Source organism: Vigna unguiculata, chromosome 7 (assembly GCF_004118075.2).
Source record: "Vigna unguiculata cultivar IT97K-499-35 chromosome 7, ASM411807v1, whole genome shotgun sequence".
Classification (NCBI taxonomy): Eukaryota; Viridiplantae; Streptophyta; class Magnoliopsida; order Fabales; family Fabaceae; genus Vigna; species Vigna unguiculata.
The window spans coordinates 3808878-3823630 of record NC_040285.1 but is presented as its reverse complement, the minus strand read 5'-3'; the positions used below and the strand labels follow the sequence as shown (position 1 = coordinate 3823630).

At 32.7% G+C, this 14753-nt stretch overlaps 2 protein-coding genes across 2 annotated transcripts; both read right to left on the bottom strand.

The window, feature by feature from the left end:
- Positions 1-300: 300 nt before the first annotated feature.
- LOC114190992 lies at positions 301-4887 on the bottom strand. Its single transcript, XM_028080100.1, has 4 exons — positions 3832-4887; positions 2127-3467; positions 1570-1684; positions 301-961 (listed from the first exon to the last, which is right to left on the bottom strand). The coding sequence occupies exons 1-4, from the start codon at positions 4348-4350 to the stop codon at positions 729-731; spliced, it is 2208 nt and encodes a 735-aa protein (XP_027935901.1). The 5' UTR covers positions 4351-4887; the 3' UTR covers positions 301-728.
- A 6162-nt stretch (positions 4888-11049) lies between these two features.
- LOC114192101 (exocyst complex component SEC15A-like) lies at positions 11050-14753 on the bottom strand. The gene is made up of 2 exons (XM_028081684.1): positions 14526-14753; positions 11050-13654 (listed from the first exon to the last, which is right to left on the bottom strand). The coding sequence occupies exon 2, from the start codon at positions 13638-13640 to the stop codon at positions 11271-11273; it is 2370 nt and encodes a 789-aa protein (XP_027937485.1). The 5' UTR covers positions 13641-13654; positions 14526-14753; the 3' UTR covers positions 11050-11270.

The following is a 14753-nucleotide window of genomic DNA, read 5'->3' as shown; positions in this document are numbered from 1 at the left end:
ATATACTTTTGCCCACAATACTTTTGCCTCGTAAAATATTTTCATTTATTATTTTGATGAAATTATTAATTTAATTCAACATTCTTTAATATTCTTATTTATCTAATTATGTATTTAATTTTTGATAAAGTTCTTATTTTTAGTATGTGATAATAACTAATTTAAATCACAATTTTTCCTTCAACGTCCAGATTTTCCATAGCTTAAATTCAGCAGCAAGAGGAGATAAGGATAATTGTCCATGACTATTTCTTCTTGCCCCCACACCTAATAAAATTCTTCAAGATTTTCGATCCAGAATGAATGAAAGATGTGAAAGATTTTTATGGAGATGCAGGAAGCAAACCCATTTGTCCATTAGCAGGTAGGAAGAGAAAGGCTATGAATGAGGCACCCCAGGGTTTACCTTTTGAGCTGGTGTGGGCCTCAAGGTTGGGCCTTCCACAGGAATAATTCTAATTAATAATTCATCATGTGATGAGGCTTGGAAATCCTGTATTTCATTTTTCATTTTCATTCTTTGGGTTCTATCTTCCTTCCATGGAGACCAACCAACCTCCTACTCATACAAAAGATTGGTGTGAGGTCTTCATTTAAATCCAAGTTATACATACAAGCAAAAATCTGTACAGTGTTTACAATAAAACAGCAGCAGATTACTATGACCCATCCATCCTGTAATAAAATTTGTGGTGTGATGATAATTAGCATTGGAGTTGATCTAACCGTCAATCAAGAAAATATGCTGCTGCGTCATCTACTGATTCTGCGCCAAGAGCTGCTTCGGCTATTCTAATTAACATTGTGGCCTTGTAAGTGGCCAAATCTGCATTCTGAGCAAGAGATTGCGCCCTTCTGCGTTTATGTATGGCTAATTCCATAGACATGTTTGCATTCGCTTTCGCTTCTTCAATCCTCAGCATTGCATTCTCTTCCATCGCATCTTGTTCAGCTGCAAATGCTGAAAACGAATACAACATCAGACAAACAATTACAACATTCATCCCTATCACCTGCGATTTGAAAACCCTGTCAAATAAAATCCAACATCACTTCAACTAAAGTCCAACACGACTTTAACAAAAGATGAATGCAGAACTCGTCATTCTACCATCACCAACAAACATCCCAACCAAAACTAACAGAACTAACAGATCCATAGTACACTCAACGGAAGAGATTATGGGTTGATGACTAAAAACAGAGATACAGAGCTCAGTTCTCCTAGACATCCACAGTAGTTGTATTCTTGTAAAAACATGACCGCAAATGGTCAAGATATACCAAGAAGCTTTATGAAATCAATGTAACGAGCAAGGGAAATGTTCTGAAGCATTTTAATTCAATAATCAGCCCCCAGACAAAATCATTGGACAAACAGTTCAAACACTAGTGTTTCTGTTGCATAAGATGAACAGCAAGAGTCTACTACAGAGACCAGAAAGGGTCATGGAAAATCCACTACTGGAAAATTCAATACTCTTGGGAGAGGTAAATCTACTAAAATACAACCTTCAATAGAAAAAAACCCACGTTGCATTTTGTTGAAGAAATAGACCATAAAATTACCTTTCAAAACACTTGGTTGATTGCTTCTACCCAACTGACTGGGTTGTCTCTTAAACGACCTCCTTTTTCGTAGCAAGGGCTTAGGGATAAGTGGAGCTCTCTTTGATTGATGACCCTGACACAATTAAATTAACTAAGTCAACTATAAAATGGGGTTGATCTACTGAAATTTAAAACAATGCCACTATCAAAGACATACCCCAGACAAACTACCAAACAAATATTAGGAAAAGAAGGAAGAACACATTAAAAGCTATAAGATGAGATGATCAAGGCAACATAGGTATCAAAAATTCACCACACAAAGACAAAATATCCCAAACAATTAGGGAAATCCCTGGCTTCCACTGGTTATAAAATCCACTGCATTTTCTGATTAACTAAGTTCGTGTAATGTTCTGAGAAGTACAGGAGAATTCGGGACTAGATGGCATAGTTTTTTAGTAGCAAGGAAGCAGGTATAGACAGTATTTATCATACACCATATAACTGACAATCTACAATTAGCATACCCTCCCAGACAAAATGCAATATCCAAATCATGATTGAAATTTTACCTGGAAAACCCTAATCAGCAAAGATCGTTTTTGCTTCCGTTTTCTCATCCAATAGTTATATACAGCTTCTACCACTTCCTTGCTACCAAGCTCCAGACAACAACTAGTTGCAGATTTTTCATCAAACGGATCATCTGGATTGCAATAATAAACCTTCTCCAAAGTATCAACAATTAACTCAAAATTATCATCTGACAAAGGATTTTGACACTGGGTGTTGAAATTTTTCAGCCACTCCTCGTCTTCACAATCCATGTCATAATTTGCAGTTGTCCTAGCCATTGCTCTAGTTAACTCATCACCAAAGACAGATATGTATGAATCTGGTCTGCGAAAGGGGAAGCTGTTACTTTCTGCATAAGAAGAGACCTCACGCACACCTGGAACTGGTATAAATTTGGCAGCAGTAGAAGGGATATTACGATCAGAACACTTCTTATAAAGGTCTTTAAAGACATTCCAGTCTTGACGATTGGTAAACTCCAGTTTCCACCCATTGTCCAAAGAATACATGATTGCATGAGTGAATCGATTGGATGAGCAGGGCCGCATCACTTTTTCTGCTTTGAATGTGCGTCTTGTTAATCCATCTTTCTTTACAGTGAGAAGCCATTCTCTTGAAGGAGACATCTCTAAAGTAACAATTGCTCCCTCTACCCTGTAGCATTGGTGTATCTCTGATACCAGTACGTTCGCAGAACATGAAGATAAACCCAGTCTTTCTTTTGAATCGACTATGGCAGAACTAGCTTGTTTGACGCTACCAGTGGTGCTACCATTCGCCAAACTCCTAAGTTTCTTGCTAGAGGTCACAACAAAAAACTGGCTATTACTTCTCCTACCACCTGTTAGCTCAGAAGCAACTGCTCCATTTCTCCGTAAACTCCCCATTGAAGGGTTACGCGCTTTCCTTTTCCTTAGTGAACTTCTCCTCTTCTGAATGCCTCTAGAGTTCAGCATGTTCCTATATTGTCCATTTCGACCAGCTGCTCTGGTGGTGGATTTGACAGAATAATGTAAGGATAAAACATCATTGTTTTCAACAACATCAGATGTAATAGTTCCAGTCTCGGACGGTTCCCTTTTGAAGGTATCATTAGAAATCTGCTTTTCATTCTGGTATTCTAATAAATCATCGTCTGATTCAATATCCTCAACATCACTATGCACATTTATTGGATTACATACAAGAAAAAGCGACCTAAGCATAGATTTAAAGAACATCGCAGAATGCAGATATTCGAAACAAGAAGGAACAGCAGAAAAGTCCACAGAAAACAATGGTACGAACTTTGTGACCCCATAGAACTGGCATATTCCAGAGTTTACAGCAGGAGGACCCTGAAAGATGATAACAGAAGCAGAAACACTTTTAGACCGTTGAGAAAAATAAGAACCGGAAACCATCAAGAAAACGAGGATTCATTTCTTTCCACTCGAAAACACTCCACAAAATCACCTAGGAGCTTTTATTCAACTTTTTTATTAGTACAAGAAATTTCACTTGCCCCATTAAATCCACCAAATCAGTTTCCAACAATTTAGACCCTGAAACATTACCCACTCCTCTAAATAGTCCTTAAACTAATGAGAATATACAAGTAATCCCCGTAAAGGATAAATTATTTCAATAGTTTAAGAAAAGTCTTATGGACCAAATTGATGGTTTAATCCAGACAAACATAAAAAAGAACCGATTTTTTACCTTCACGAATTGCATCCCCTGCAAAGCAAAAACAGCATTTACAGTCCCCGACATAAAAAAGCCCGAAAGCTTCCTCAGCGAAATCCGAACCCTCTTGGCATACCTCACAACCGAAGCCAACAGTCTAAAAAACAGAGCACTCTTTCCGGCGGTTCGACTCACAACAACCGAAAGCACGCAAAGCGAAACCTTCATGTTCCCTCTAGAGCCTTCCTTCTTTAACCCCTTCCGCCTCCTCACATACACAATGCCAAATCTTCTATCAACAGTCTTGTCAGGTGCATCAACCACTGCTTCTTCGCGCCTCCCCTTCACAGTGCCACGTGGCGTCACGACAGTGTCAAGTTTCGCCGCCTTAGACGGCGCCACCGCCCAATCGTCACCATCGTTGTTGGATCGTTTCGTCTTCACCTCACCCGAATCCGGCCACAGCCGTCGCCCGGAGCGCAAAACTCGGGCCGAGTCGGCTCCTTTCATGCCGAACACTCTCGTGGTGCGGCGCATCCCAGCCGCCGGCATTTCCGTACGGTAAACCTCGGTTTTTGAAAACCCGAACCGAACCGGTTTTCTTTTTTGCCTTCAAGATGACAGACTCACATGATATTTCCAGTACTAAGGAAAGAAAAACACCATAGCTATACAAAATCGAACAACGATCGTGTCCGATTATAAATTAATCATAAAAAAAAAAAAGGACAAACCAAGAAAAGATGATTTTGAAAGGTTACGAGAAAAAAATGAAAAAATCGAGAAATTTTAGAGGTGGATCTTTGAGAGCGAGATCTGCGTACATGAAAAGAGAACAGAAGAAGAGAATAGAGGGCGTCGCAGAGAAGAACAGAGAGAGAGAGAGTGAGGTTCACTGTTTCGGCTAGGGTTTATGATTAAAACCGCTGTAAGGGAAGGGAGAGAGGAAAAAAAGGAAAGAGAGAGAGTTTTGACGAGTGATGAGAGGCGTTAGATTGGGATGATGGAGGGTGGAGATTGGATTGGCTCATGGACCGATGCAGCTCCCTCCAAAGAGCGTTTTTTCTTGTTTCACAAGACTGGAAGGAGAGAGAAAGGAAGAGGGTGGATATTTTAAAGACACGTAAGAGTTGTCAGTGATGGTGAAATGACAGTTTACAAACACAAGGCCTCTAACTATTTTTTACATTTGTGACTCAAATTATATTAATTCAAATATATTAGACATAGTAAATTAATTAATACCAATAAGAATAATAAATTATTTACATCTAGTTTAATTTTTTATTATTTTTTAGATCTTGTTTATTCTTCCAACAGTACTTTTAAAATGCCTTCTTGTGGGTTTAAAATTAATTTCATTACTATCCAGAGGTACTAAGAGTTATAATCGACTACAAAACAATCATTATATTATAATTAAAAAATAACTTACTTGTTATTAACTTTTTTTTTTCCTTCAACTCATTCCATTTCTCATGGTTCACCTCTTGGCACCAGACCTTCCTTTGTTTACCAGGTTTAAATCCAATAGTTTTATTCAAAATCTAGATTGAAAATTAAAACTGAATTAAACATAATAAAACTATTTATTGTATTTAAATATAATATTATATATATATATATATATATATATATATATATATATATATATATATTTAAAGTTAATAATATTTTATTTTTTTATAAAATTATTTATTTATATACACTGTTTCAGGTTATTTTACAAAAATAATAAATTTGTATTTGTAATTTATATATAAAAATAATGTAAATTTGGAATTATAAATATGACAATAATAAAAAAGTAATAACTAACTGTGTATTTATTTATTTTAAAATATTTTAAAAATTGTAAAAAATTATCGCAATTTTTTGTTTAAAAAATCATAAATTTTGTAAAACTGTTTTTATAGTATCAAATTTATTCAAACTGAATTGTAGAATGTTAATTGAAATTTTATATTAAACATAAACTGAACAATGTTTAATATTTGATTTAGTTAGGAAAATTATTTAATAAAAACTAGTGAAATTTAGTCACAAACAAACATCCCGTATTTTTGCTACATTCTCCGTTACTTTTTTCTATTTCTAATTTAGTATCAAAGTCTTTCCTTTTCTCGCTACTTCACCCACCCTTCTTTCCTTTTTTTGCTCCTTTACCCCACCTCTCTCAGTCCCACATTTTCTCTACTCAACCCATTCTACCCTTTCCTTCTTTAGAAATATTAAAGGGATTAAATTTATAAATTTTAATTCTTTGACTTTATAAATTCATCTAATTCATTCATTAACAACTTCTTTATGAACATATATGTCATTCAATTGAAAAAATAAATAATTATTTTTTTAATTTATATTTTAAATATCGTAAAACAAATTTAAAAAAATTATAAACTTTAAAAAAATCAATTTTAGAAATACATAATTACTGGCGTAAAGAAATATTAATTTTTTATATAGAAATTTAATATATATATATATATATGAGAAAAATATGTATTTTAATTATTTTTAAGACATAAAATAACTAAATCAACTTTTTATAAAGATAGGAGTTGTTATTGAATACAAGTGTAAACATTTTCTTAAAACTGGAACTTTTTATAAAATGATTTGGTTTAAACTTTAGATTGTAAAATTTAGATCATAATAACATTATTTATTATATTTAAATATAATATTACATATATGAAGTTAATTAATACTTCTTTATAAAAAGATATTGATTTTGACTCTGATCTAAGTCTAACTTATTTGTAATTTATACATTTTTAATAAAATAAAGTATATATATATATATATATTAATTTTTACTGGTGATTTATTTATATATATATATATAAGATAAAGTTAAAATTATAAATGCGATAATAATTTATACAATGTCTATCTATTTTAAAACTATAAAAATCTGTACAGAAATTACAATTTTATAAAAAGTATTCTTATAATAATAAAAACGTGTTTATTCAAGCCTAATAGTCAAATATTGGTTAGATGTTTATACTGTACTCAATCAAACTAAACATATGTGTAGCTTTTGGATCCAAATTAAAAATTATCGGATCGAAATGAGAACGGGTTAAATGAATATAGGTTTTTTAATTTAATATATTATTTTTTTAAAATTAGTTAAATGATATTTTAGATTAATAACATTTAACACCTAATGAAGATAGTTAAATTAAAAAGGTTATATCTATTTTTTTCTAAATCTAAAATAAAAAGTTATAATTTTGCCTTCAAATATTAAAAATATATATAATCCTTTAATATTTTATTTATTTAAAATATGTAATAGAAAATTTGAACGGAAAAGTCACAAACACCGGGAGCCTTTTTTCTCTTCCCACTATTTCACTCATTCTGTCTCCTTTTGGACACGTCTCACCATCTTGATTCAGTTTTTCCTTCTCTCACCTAGGGATGATAAACTATATTAACTGTTAACCTGAGAATATTTATTTTGCATTATTCATTTACTCATCTCTATCCATTAGAGATATGTACTATTTACAAACTCAATCTAAATTCTTTGTATATATATCCGGTCAAACTATAAAAATAATTTAAAAAATTAAAATTATTTTTTTTAAAATATATTTGCTTTTTTAAAATTATAAAATAAAATAAAATATATTTATTTTTAACATTTAAAAGATATCAATTTAACAAGACCATAATTAAAAAAAATATTTGACTTAATTTACATGTGTATCGATAAAACATCTATATTTATAAAAAAAATGTCAATCATAATATTCAATAATTTTACAACATAAGAAAGATTTGTAATTTTTTCTCATGAAAGATTTGTAATTTTTTCTCATCATCCCTAAACGCTAACCTAGTAGAAATTAACACAAAATATTTATTTATTATTTAAATGTATAACTTTTATAAAAAAAAATCATTTATTATAATATAATTATTTATTATTTATTATTATTAGTTTTATTTATCATTTAATATATTAAAGTTAAGCGATAATCGATGAAAATATATGTATCTGAATTTTAGTTATTATTATTTTAGGTTAGTAGATTAAAGTTCAAATGGTTAAAAATCAATGTTAAATTTAGTTTTATATTTGATTTTGTAGTTACTGTAATATCTCATTTAATTGTCTAAATTATCAAACATCAAATATTTTATATTTGATAATTCACATCATAGAACTTAAAATATATAAATATCATATTACAGTCATCTCACAAAGTCAAATAAATTGAAATACAATTTTATGTACAAAGTTGTCTAAAAATTTTCAAAAAAAGTCAAATTTCTAACATAAGTTATCTAGATACAATTACTATGCAGCATCTCTTCTATCTTCTTGCACTGAACCATCAACAGAATCTTCAACTGCTCACACTAATCAAGTGATCATAGCAAAAGCAAAAGAAAAAAAAAGACATCAAAACAATAAATACAAAAGAAGGGTAAGCTAATGACTTTTAAATAATTTATTTAATTCGAAATGTAATAACATAAATCATACGTAAACAATCAGTTATTTACATACAGTTATATAAAACTAAGACTCAATTTCTGAATACATGCATTGAGGTTGGATCTAGGCAATTGCACACTTGTAGTAGCATCTAAAGTTCTACAGATAGTAAAACTCTACCACATACAAGATTAGTCCCTTAACACCTTTGGTCAAGGAAAAACTCATAGGCTAAGACCTCCTACTCCTCTCACCACATACTTCATTCATCTCTATTTGAGAATTTGAATGGTTATTAGAACGTCAGGATAACTGTCAAGACAATCCTCGCTTTTATGCATACATTACCACAATTCATAACTAATTATCCTTGAATTAGTATTAGCACCTCTCATTCTCATGTCAGATACTAAACATTCATACAAAATTGCAAAATTTCTCAATTTAAAATCATTCAAAATTCAAAGTAAGTGATAACACAATCGTTCAGCGAACACATCACCTCATCGTGCGAAGAGTACACATTCGTCTAAAGATAGGTTGCTCACCCAACGAGTATGTCACTGGAGCTCCAAAGGAAAATTATTCAATTTAATCGTCCAGTGAGTAAATGCTTACTCAGCGACCTCTAAATCAGTGAATCCCTAACGTGAAATTCGTCTAGAGAGAAAATGCTCACCCAGCGACTTTCAAATAAGTGACTTCCTGATGTGAAGCTCGCTTAGTGAGTAAATACTCGCCCAATAGGTCTGCATAATTATGCGGAATTTGAATTCTGCATAATTTTACATTCCTAGAGCATTTATAAACTTTCCTCAGGAACTTCACATATACTCAAACATAGATCACACCCAAAATTATGCCAAACATCCTTATCAGATAACTTCAATTGCAATACTAGATTGCAGCATTTTCAAACAACTTCATTCTAACATAAACTTACATTCCATAACTTTCACACATCACAAACAATATAACATCTTAAATACCTCAACCAATCACAAAATAATCATACATTATGTAGTTTTAAACAGGTTCATGAATTAAGACATAAAAATTAGTTTCCTACCTGAGATACTATACAGACAGAGCAAAAAGGTATCAAATCCCTTTATAACATAACAGAATCCTCAACTTAACTCTAATTAAAAAATTTATAGGCTAAAAACAAAAACTCACCTTAAAAATTTTCTTAGTTATCTCTGATCGTCAAATAGAGGAACACAGACGTGAAATTTTTCATAAAGAAACATAAAGTATAAAAGGAATAATTTATAAAGAGATAACATGTTTATAACCAATAAAACTTGTTTTTAGATTTTCTTTTTTTAATACTTAATAATGTAATAACGTAATAATAAAATATTATTATTTTTAAACATTTATCCGTTCTAAACTATATTTTCTCGGTTGTATCAGTTATGTCTCAATTTTATTCTTCTACTATTTCTTTTCACTTGTCCCAACAATTTGCACGATAATCAAAAGGATGCACAATATCAAAATTGAAAAAAAAAATTATATTATAACGGAAGATTCTACTTACAGTAAATTTAACATGGATATAAAATAAAGATAACAAAAAGCTATTGAGATAAACATCATAAACAAGATTTCAAAAATACATTTAATCTAATTAATCTTAACCCAACTAAAACCACTCTAATAAACCGTTTTATGAGCTCTTCCTAAGACAATCACGATTTAAAAGAAAAAGAAAATACAATATTATATAAAATATTTATTCAATTTCAGAAGACTTTAATGTAAAACACTTTTAAAATCCTGATCTAATACCCTTCTACAATATGTTATATGACAAATTCTAAAAATTAAGTGATGCTTATGTTATAACACAACAAAATTTGTGAAAAAATTAAGATGAAGAATAATTCATAAGTACTCATTCTTTTAACTTGTTAAAGTGAAAACATATCTACTTTTTAACAACAAAAGTGTGAATGCTCACACAAAATTCACAGAAAAACAATATTTATGAGAAGTGTAGAAAGCTTAATATAACGAACTTAGAACCAAAACATTGGGTGATGAAACAGTGGTTCAAACCCTCCAACTCCTTCAATATTATTTGAGGATCAAAGTCAATGCTAACCTATCATCTCCCTTAACCCATCCACACATTGTTTATTACTTGAGAATGTAAAGCAATAATGTATACACATTCTTCTCTTTTAACCCACCATTAAGGATCAAGTCACAAACATAACATTCCAAAGTTTAGATTAATTAAAAAAATGATATAATTATATGCCACATTGAGTAGTAGGCTCAACCCTATATGGAGACCTAGGAAGGAATATTAATGGACTGACTGACCTCTTAGTCAAAGAGACTATAATATTAAATTAAGAATTGGGTGATATAAATTCATATAATGAAAGTACCTACAATGTTAGGGTTTATTAACCTTAAGCCCTTCACACCCACACTAATAATACATTCTAAATTGACCTAGAGTCAGTCATAGCTTTAAACTATAGCTTTGAAATCATGACGGAGCCCTAGGACATTTTATACCAACATGAAAATAAAAGAGGGAGAAAAAATGCCCTAATCTTCATTATTTCTGATTGAATCATTTTAAATATCCTAGAATGTGAATACCTAATGCCTGAGAATTAGTAAATACAAAAGAAAACAACTAACAGTGTTGAATTTGTGATATTAGACAAATATCCTCTTATACCAAATCATGCTAATTATTAGCGGCAAATCCTGATGAATCAGACCAAACAAATACTAAAGTTTGACTATGATTCCAGCAAATCTACTTGACAATGACAACTCCAAAAGTGCTTCATCCAAGCAGTAATAAGCAACGTTTCATGACAAATTCATTCAAATGAAGCACACAATCAGAAATATAGAGAGAAGATAATCAGAACAATATAAAAAACATGTTCATTATGAAGTTAAAACATCCACAAAAGAACAAGAAAAATACTTCAACTATACCCCACTTCCCATGAATCATGAATGTTTCCAAATCTTATTAACTGAAATCCTTAAGTCGCTTTTTGAGCACGTCCATTGATTTCTTCCTAGCACTTTGCTTTGCATTTTTATTAGCAAGGCTTCCAAAGATCCCATCTGGAGAATCCTTGAACTTATCAAGGATGGCAGCCACCTTCTTAATTTCAAGTGCATAATAGTTTTTCTCCCATACATCAGGATTCAGGAAGCTCTCTGGTTGACTACTTAGCAAAAGATTGACTAATTGACGTGCTTCTACCAAGCAGTTCTTAAAACTAACTTCATTGTACGTTTCTCCCAAACCAGCAGAATAGAACCTCTCCTCTGCAAAATTCTCTATGATCTGAAGGTCATATTCAATATTTATAACTGCATTTACATTAAATCTTTTAACACTATCACTAGAGAAAGCTGCCACAATTGAATTTGAAATGTGCTCAAAAGCACCACTCCCAACTCTGTACACAGAATCCAAGGGTAGAATTTGTTGCGCTGGGGACATGAAAGAGTCAAGGTAAATGATCACTTCATGTATGTAATCATTTCCATTCTCATTTGTCTCCTCAGGAGTCCAATTAACACTATCAGAAAGATTCATAAACTCGCTTATCTTTGTATTCACCAGACTCTGTAGGGCAATGAAAGCTGCTTCCCTGGATGTCTTCAAGATCACCTTTGCAGTTAAAGTAGCTTGAGGCCTTCCAACTGATCGTACTGGGATGCCACACAGTTGGGCAGCATGTCGAAGGAAAAAATCACAGGCTCTTTCAAGAACAGTTATGTTTGTAGCAATCTGCATTAGTTGAGGTACAGTGATATTGCCACTGTTGATTTTCTCAAGTAATGTTACATTTAGTACATCAATCAGGAACTTGTCTAAATACTTTTTCACAACATCAAAGAAATTCACTTGTATGCCATAAGATAAGTAATCAACAGAGCCTTTGATGAATGATCTCACAATGCGACAAATATCGGGTACCATGGAGGAGAATGGTGCAATGTAAGGAAATTCAGGCATGATATCAGATGTTTGAAGATTAAATGACAGCACAATATTCTCATAGTCAGTTTCCTTTTTTATCTCCATTTGGTCATATGGATCATTCCCAAAGACATCAACAGTTTGCTGGCGGCATTCTTCCAAAAGAAGCATGTGGTATTTGTCACAACTGCTATCAAGAACATCAAGAAATGTGCCTATTTCATATCCATATTGTCTAAGAGTAGACGCAAACAGAGTGACATAATCCTTTACCAAGAGAAGATGAGGGGCAGATTCCATAGAAGAAAACTGCTCCTCCAACAGTGATGTCATTTTAGCTGCAGCAGTCTGCCACATTGTTTCAGCCTGATCAGCTTCAAGGAGGCCTCCAGTCGTTCTAAGGACTCTATCCTCCACTATAAAGAATCCAGCAATTTGAGCAAAATATGTCTGGTATGATTCAACAAAAGGCTGTGCTGAAGTTATCTCAAGGTCTGAATTCAGTTGTAACAACCTATTAGTATAGTAATATTCACGAAACTTCTTTAGGATACCCAGGCACTCATGAATATGATAAGCACGATAAAGTGGTGTAAGATCAAACTGTAAAACTGAATCTTCTTCAACTTCTTCTGCATCTAAAGCATAACCTAGATCCCCTAGTCCTGAAATACTTTGCTCCTCAACCTTCCTCTGTTGTTCTAGCATTTCCTGATCCTTTTGACGAACTGTCACAGCATGACCAATTGCTGTTTCCCCAATATTTTTAGCAGAACCCCTTATATCAACCATCCACTCATTAACTTGAATACACATTTTCTTCTCAATGTGCAACTTTATAACAGGAATTCTCTTCTCTATGACCTCTTTGAGAGCTTTTGCAGGAATATTCTGTTTGCAACTTTTCTCAACTAAATCCAAAGTTTTCAATGCAGAATAAAACTGACCTTCTGAAATGTGGCTGTTACACTTTATACAAAGCTCCAGCACCTGTATACAACTCTTCGATACTTCTATAGCTTCAGTCATGTTTTTCCTAATAGAATACAACTCAAGAAGCCCTTCAAGTTTGGCAAGAAGGGTGCTGCCAACCTGCTGCAACTTAAAATTGTCACTTTGGAGCTCACTCTTCAGCTTCTCAGCATCAACTAACACACCACGAAGCTCATCAACTGCAAGGATGAATTCATCGTAGTGAGTCTTGCACATCTCCTCAATTTCTGCTTCCTTTTGCTTAACCACATATGTCAGTTGGTGAAGAAGCCCCTCAGGCCGCCCCATTTCGAAAGAGAGCCTCACAAGAGGACCAACATCATCTCCATTTGCAATCAAATTCGCCATAACCATGTCCTCCCCTCCATTACCGTTCTCAATAACACCTCTCCTCTTTGTTTTCATATCCATGATAACATGAATCCCTGGAATTTCGACAACACAATTCTCAATAGAAACCAAAGAAATATCAAGCTTAGAAACAATGAACTATTCCAGAAATTCACAACTTTTCCTACCACAAAACTCATATAACTTATCAAATATAAACAATCAATAACAATAGCCATCAGTCACACACCACTGACACAAGTAATTCACTCTGCAGGTTTACTTTGTACAAGGTTGAAAAAAAAACAATTAGGGTTTGTTTGATTCTCTTCTCACATTGTAGTTTTAAAACTGTTGGCTAAAGTAATATTCCGCAGCCACTAATCAACTTTTCATCCAAAATCTAGTAAGTTTTGAGAATTCTTTACAAGTGAGATGTTTTCATCTTGCTCAACCATTCGCTCAATTCTCCACCCTCCCTATGCCTTGCACCATTCTCCGCCAGCTGTGCAGTTGTATTTCAAAAACAAAAAACAGTTTTGAAAATAAAAATCAAACACACCCTAAATCAAGCTTGATAGTAAGCAAAAACCAATTAATCCGGAGATCAACAAACAAACAAACAAACAAATTATTTTACATTTACAAAACATAAAACACAAAAGTCAAAGAAAATAGCAGACATCAGTAATTCAGCAGAGCAGGTTACTAAGCTTCCAAATATACTTCATAACAGCGAATGCAGAAGATACAAATGTCATAAAAAATATCCAAAATAAAAAAACCCAGAAAGAAGCTAGAAGAACAGATTAACAACAGCAGAAAGGGAACTTAAAGGTAACATTTTAAGAAAGAAAAGACTAAAAAACATGATTTGTGAATAGATTAGAAGACCCAAATGAAAAAAGAAGAAGAAGAGTATGGAAGTAAAGTAGAAAGAGAATCGAAGTAAGGAAAAGACTGTACCTGGTCAAGCTATGAAAAGGGTGGCTGTTAACTTAGGAATGTGAAGAAAAAAAAAAAAAAAGGAAGAAGTTTTGAGAGTGTTTTGTTTGGGTTGAAAAAGGGGACGACAATTCCCAGGTAGCAGTGAGACAGAGCCAGCGTGGTGACACCACTTCACCGCTTTGGCTACACTCGCCTGAATCAAATTCGCCGGCACTTTTTTCTTTATGGAATAAAATGTCTTCAAAT

What these genes read in the sequence shown, in the direction of transcription:
- LOC114190992 (XM_028080100.1), bottom strand. Translation starts at nt 4,350, where the DNA reads ATGCCGGCGGCTGGGATGCGCCGCACCACGAGAGTGTTCGGCATGAAA. An exon ending in TGCTGATTAGGGTTTTCCAG is followed by an intron (nt 1,685 to 2,126) that starts GTAAAATTTCAA and finishes TAATTGTGTCAG; the next exon opens with GGTCATCAATCAAAGAGAGC. An exon ending in TCAACCAAGTGTTTTGAAAG is followed by an intron (nt 962 to 1,569) that starts GTAATTTTATGG and finishes ATTCGTTTTCAG; the next exon opens with CATTTGCAGCTGAACAAGAT.
- LOC114192101 (XM_028081684.1), bottom strand. Translation starts at nt 13,640, where the DNA reads ATGGATATGAAAACAAAGAGGAGAGGTGTTATTGAGAACGGTAATGGA.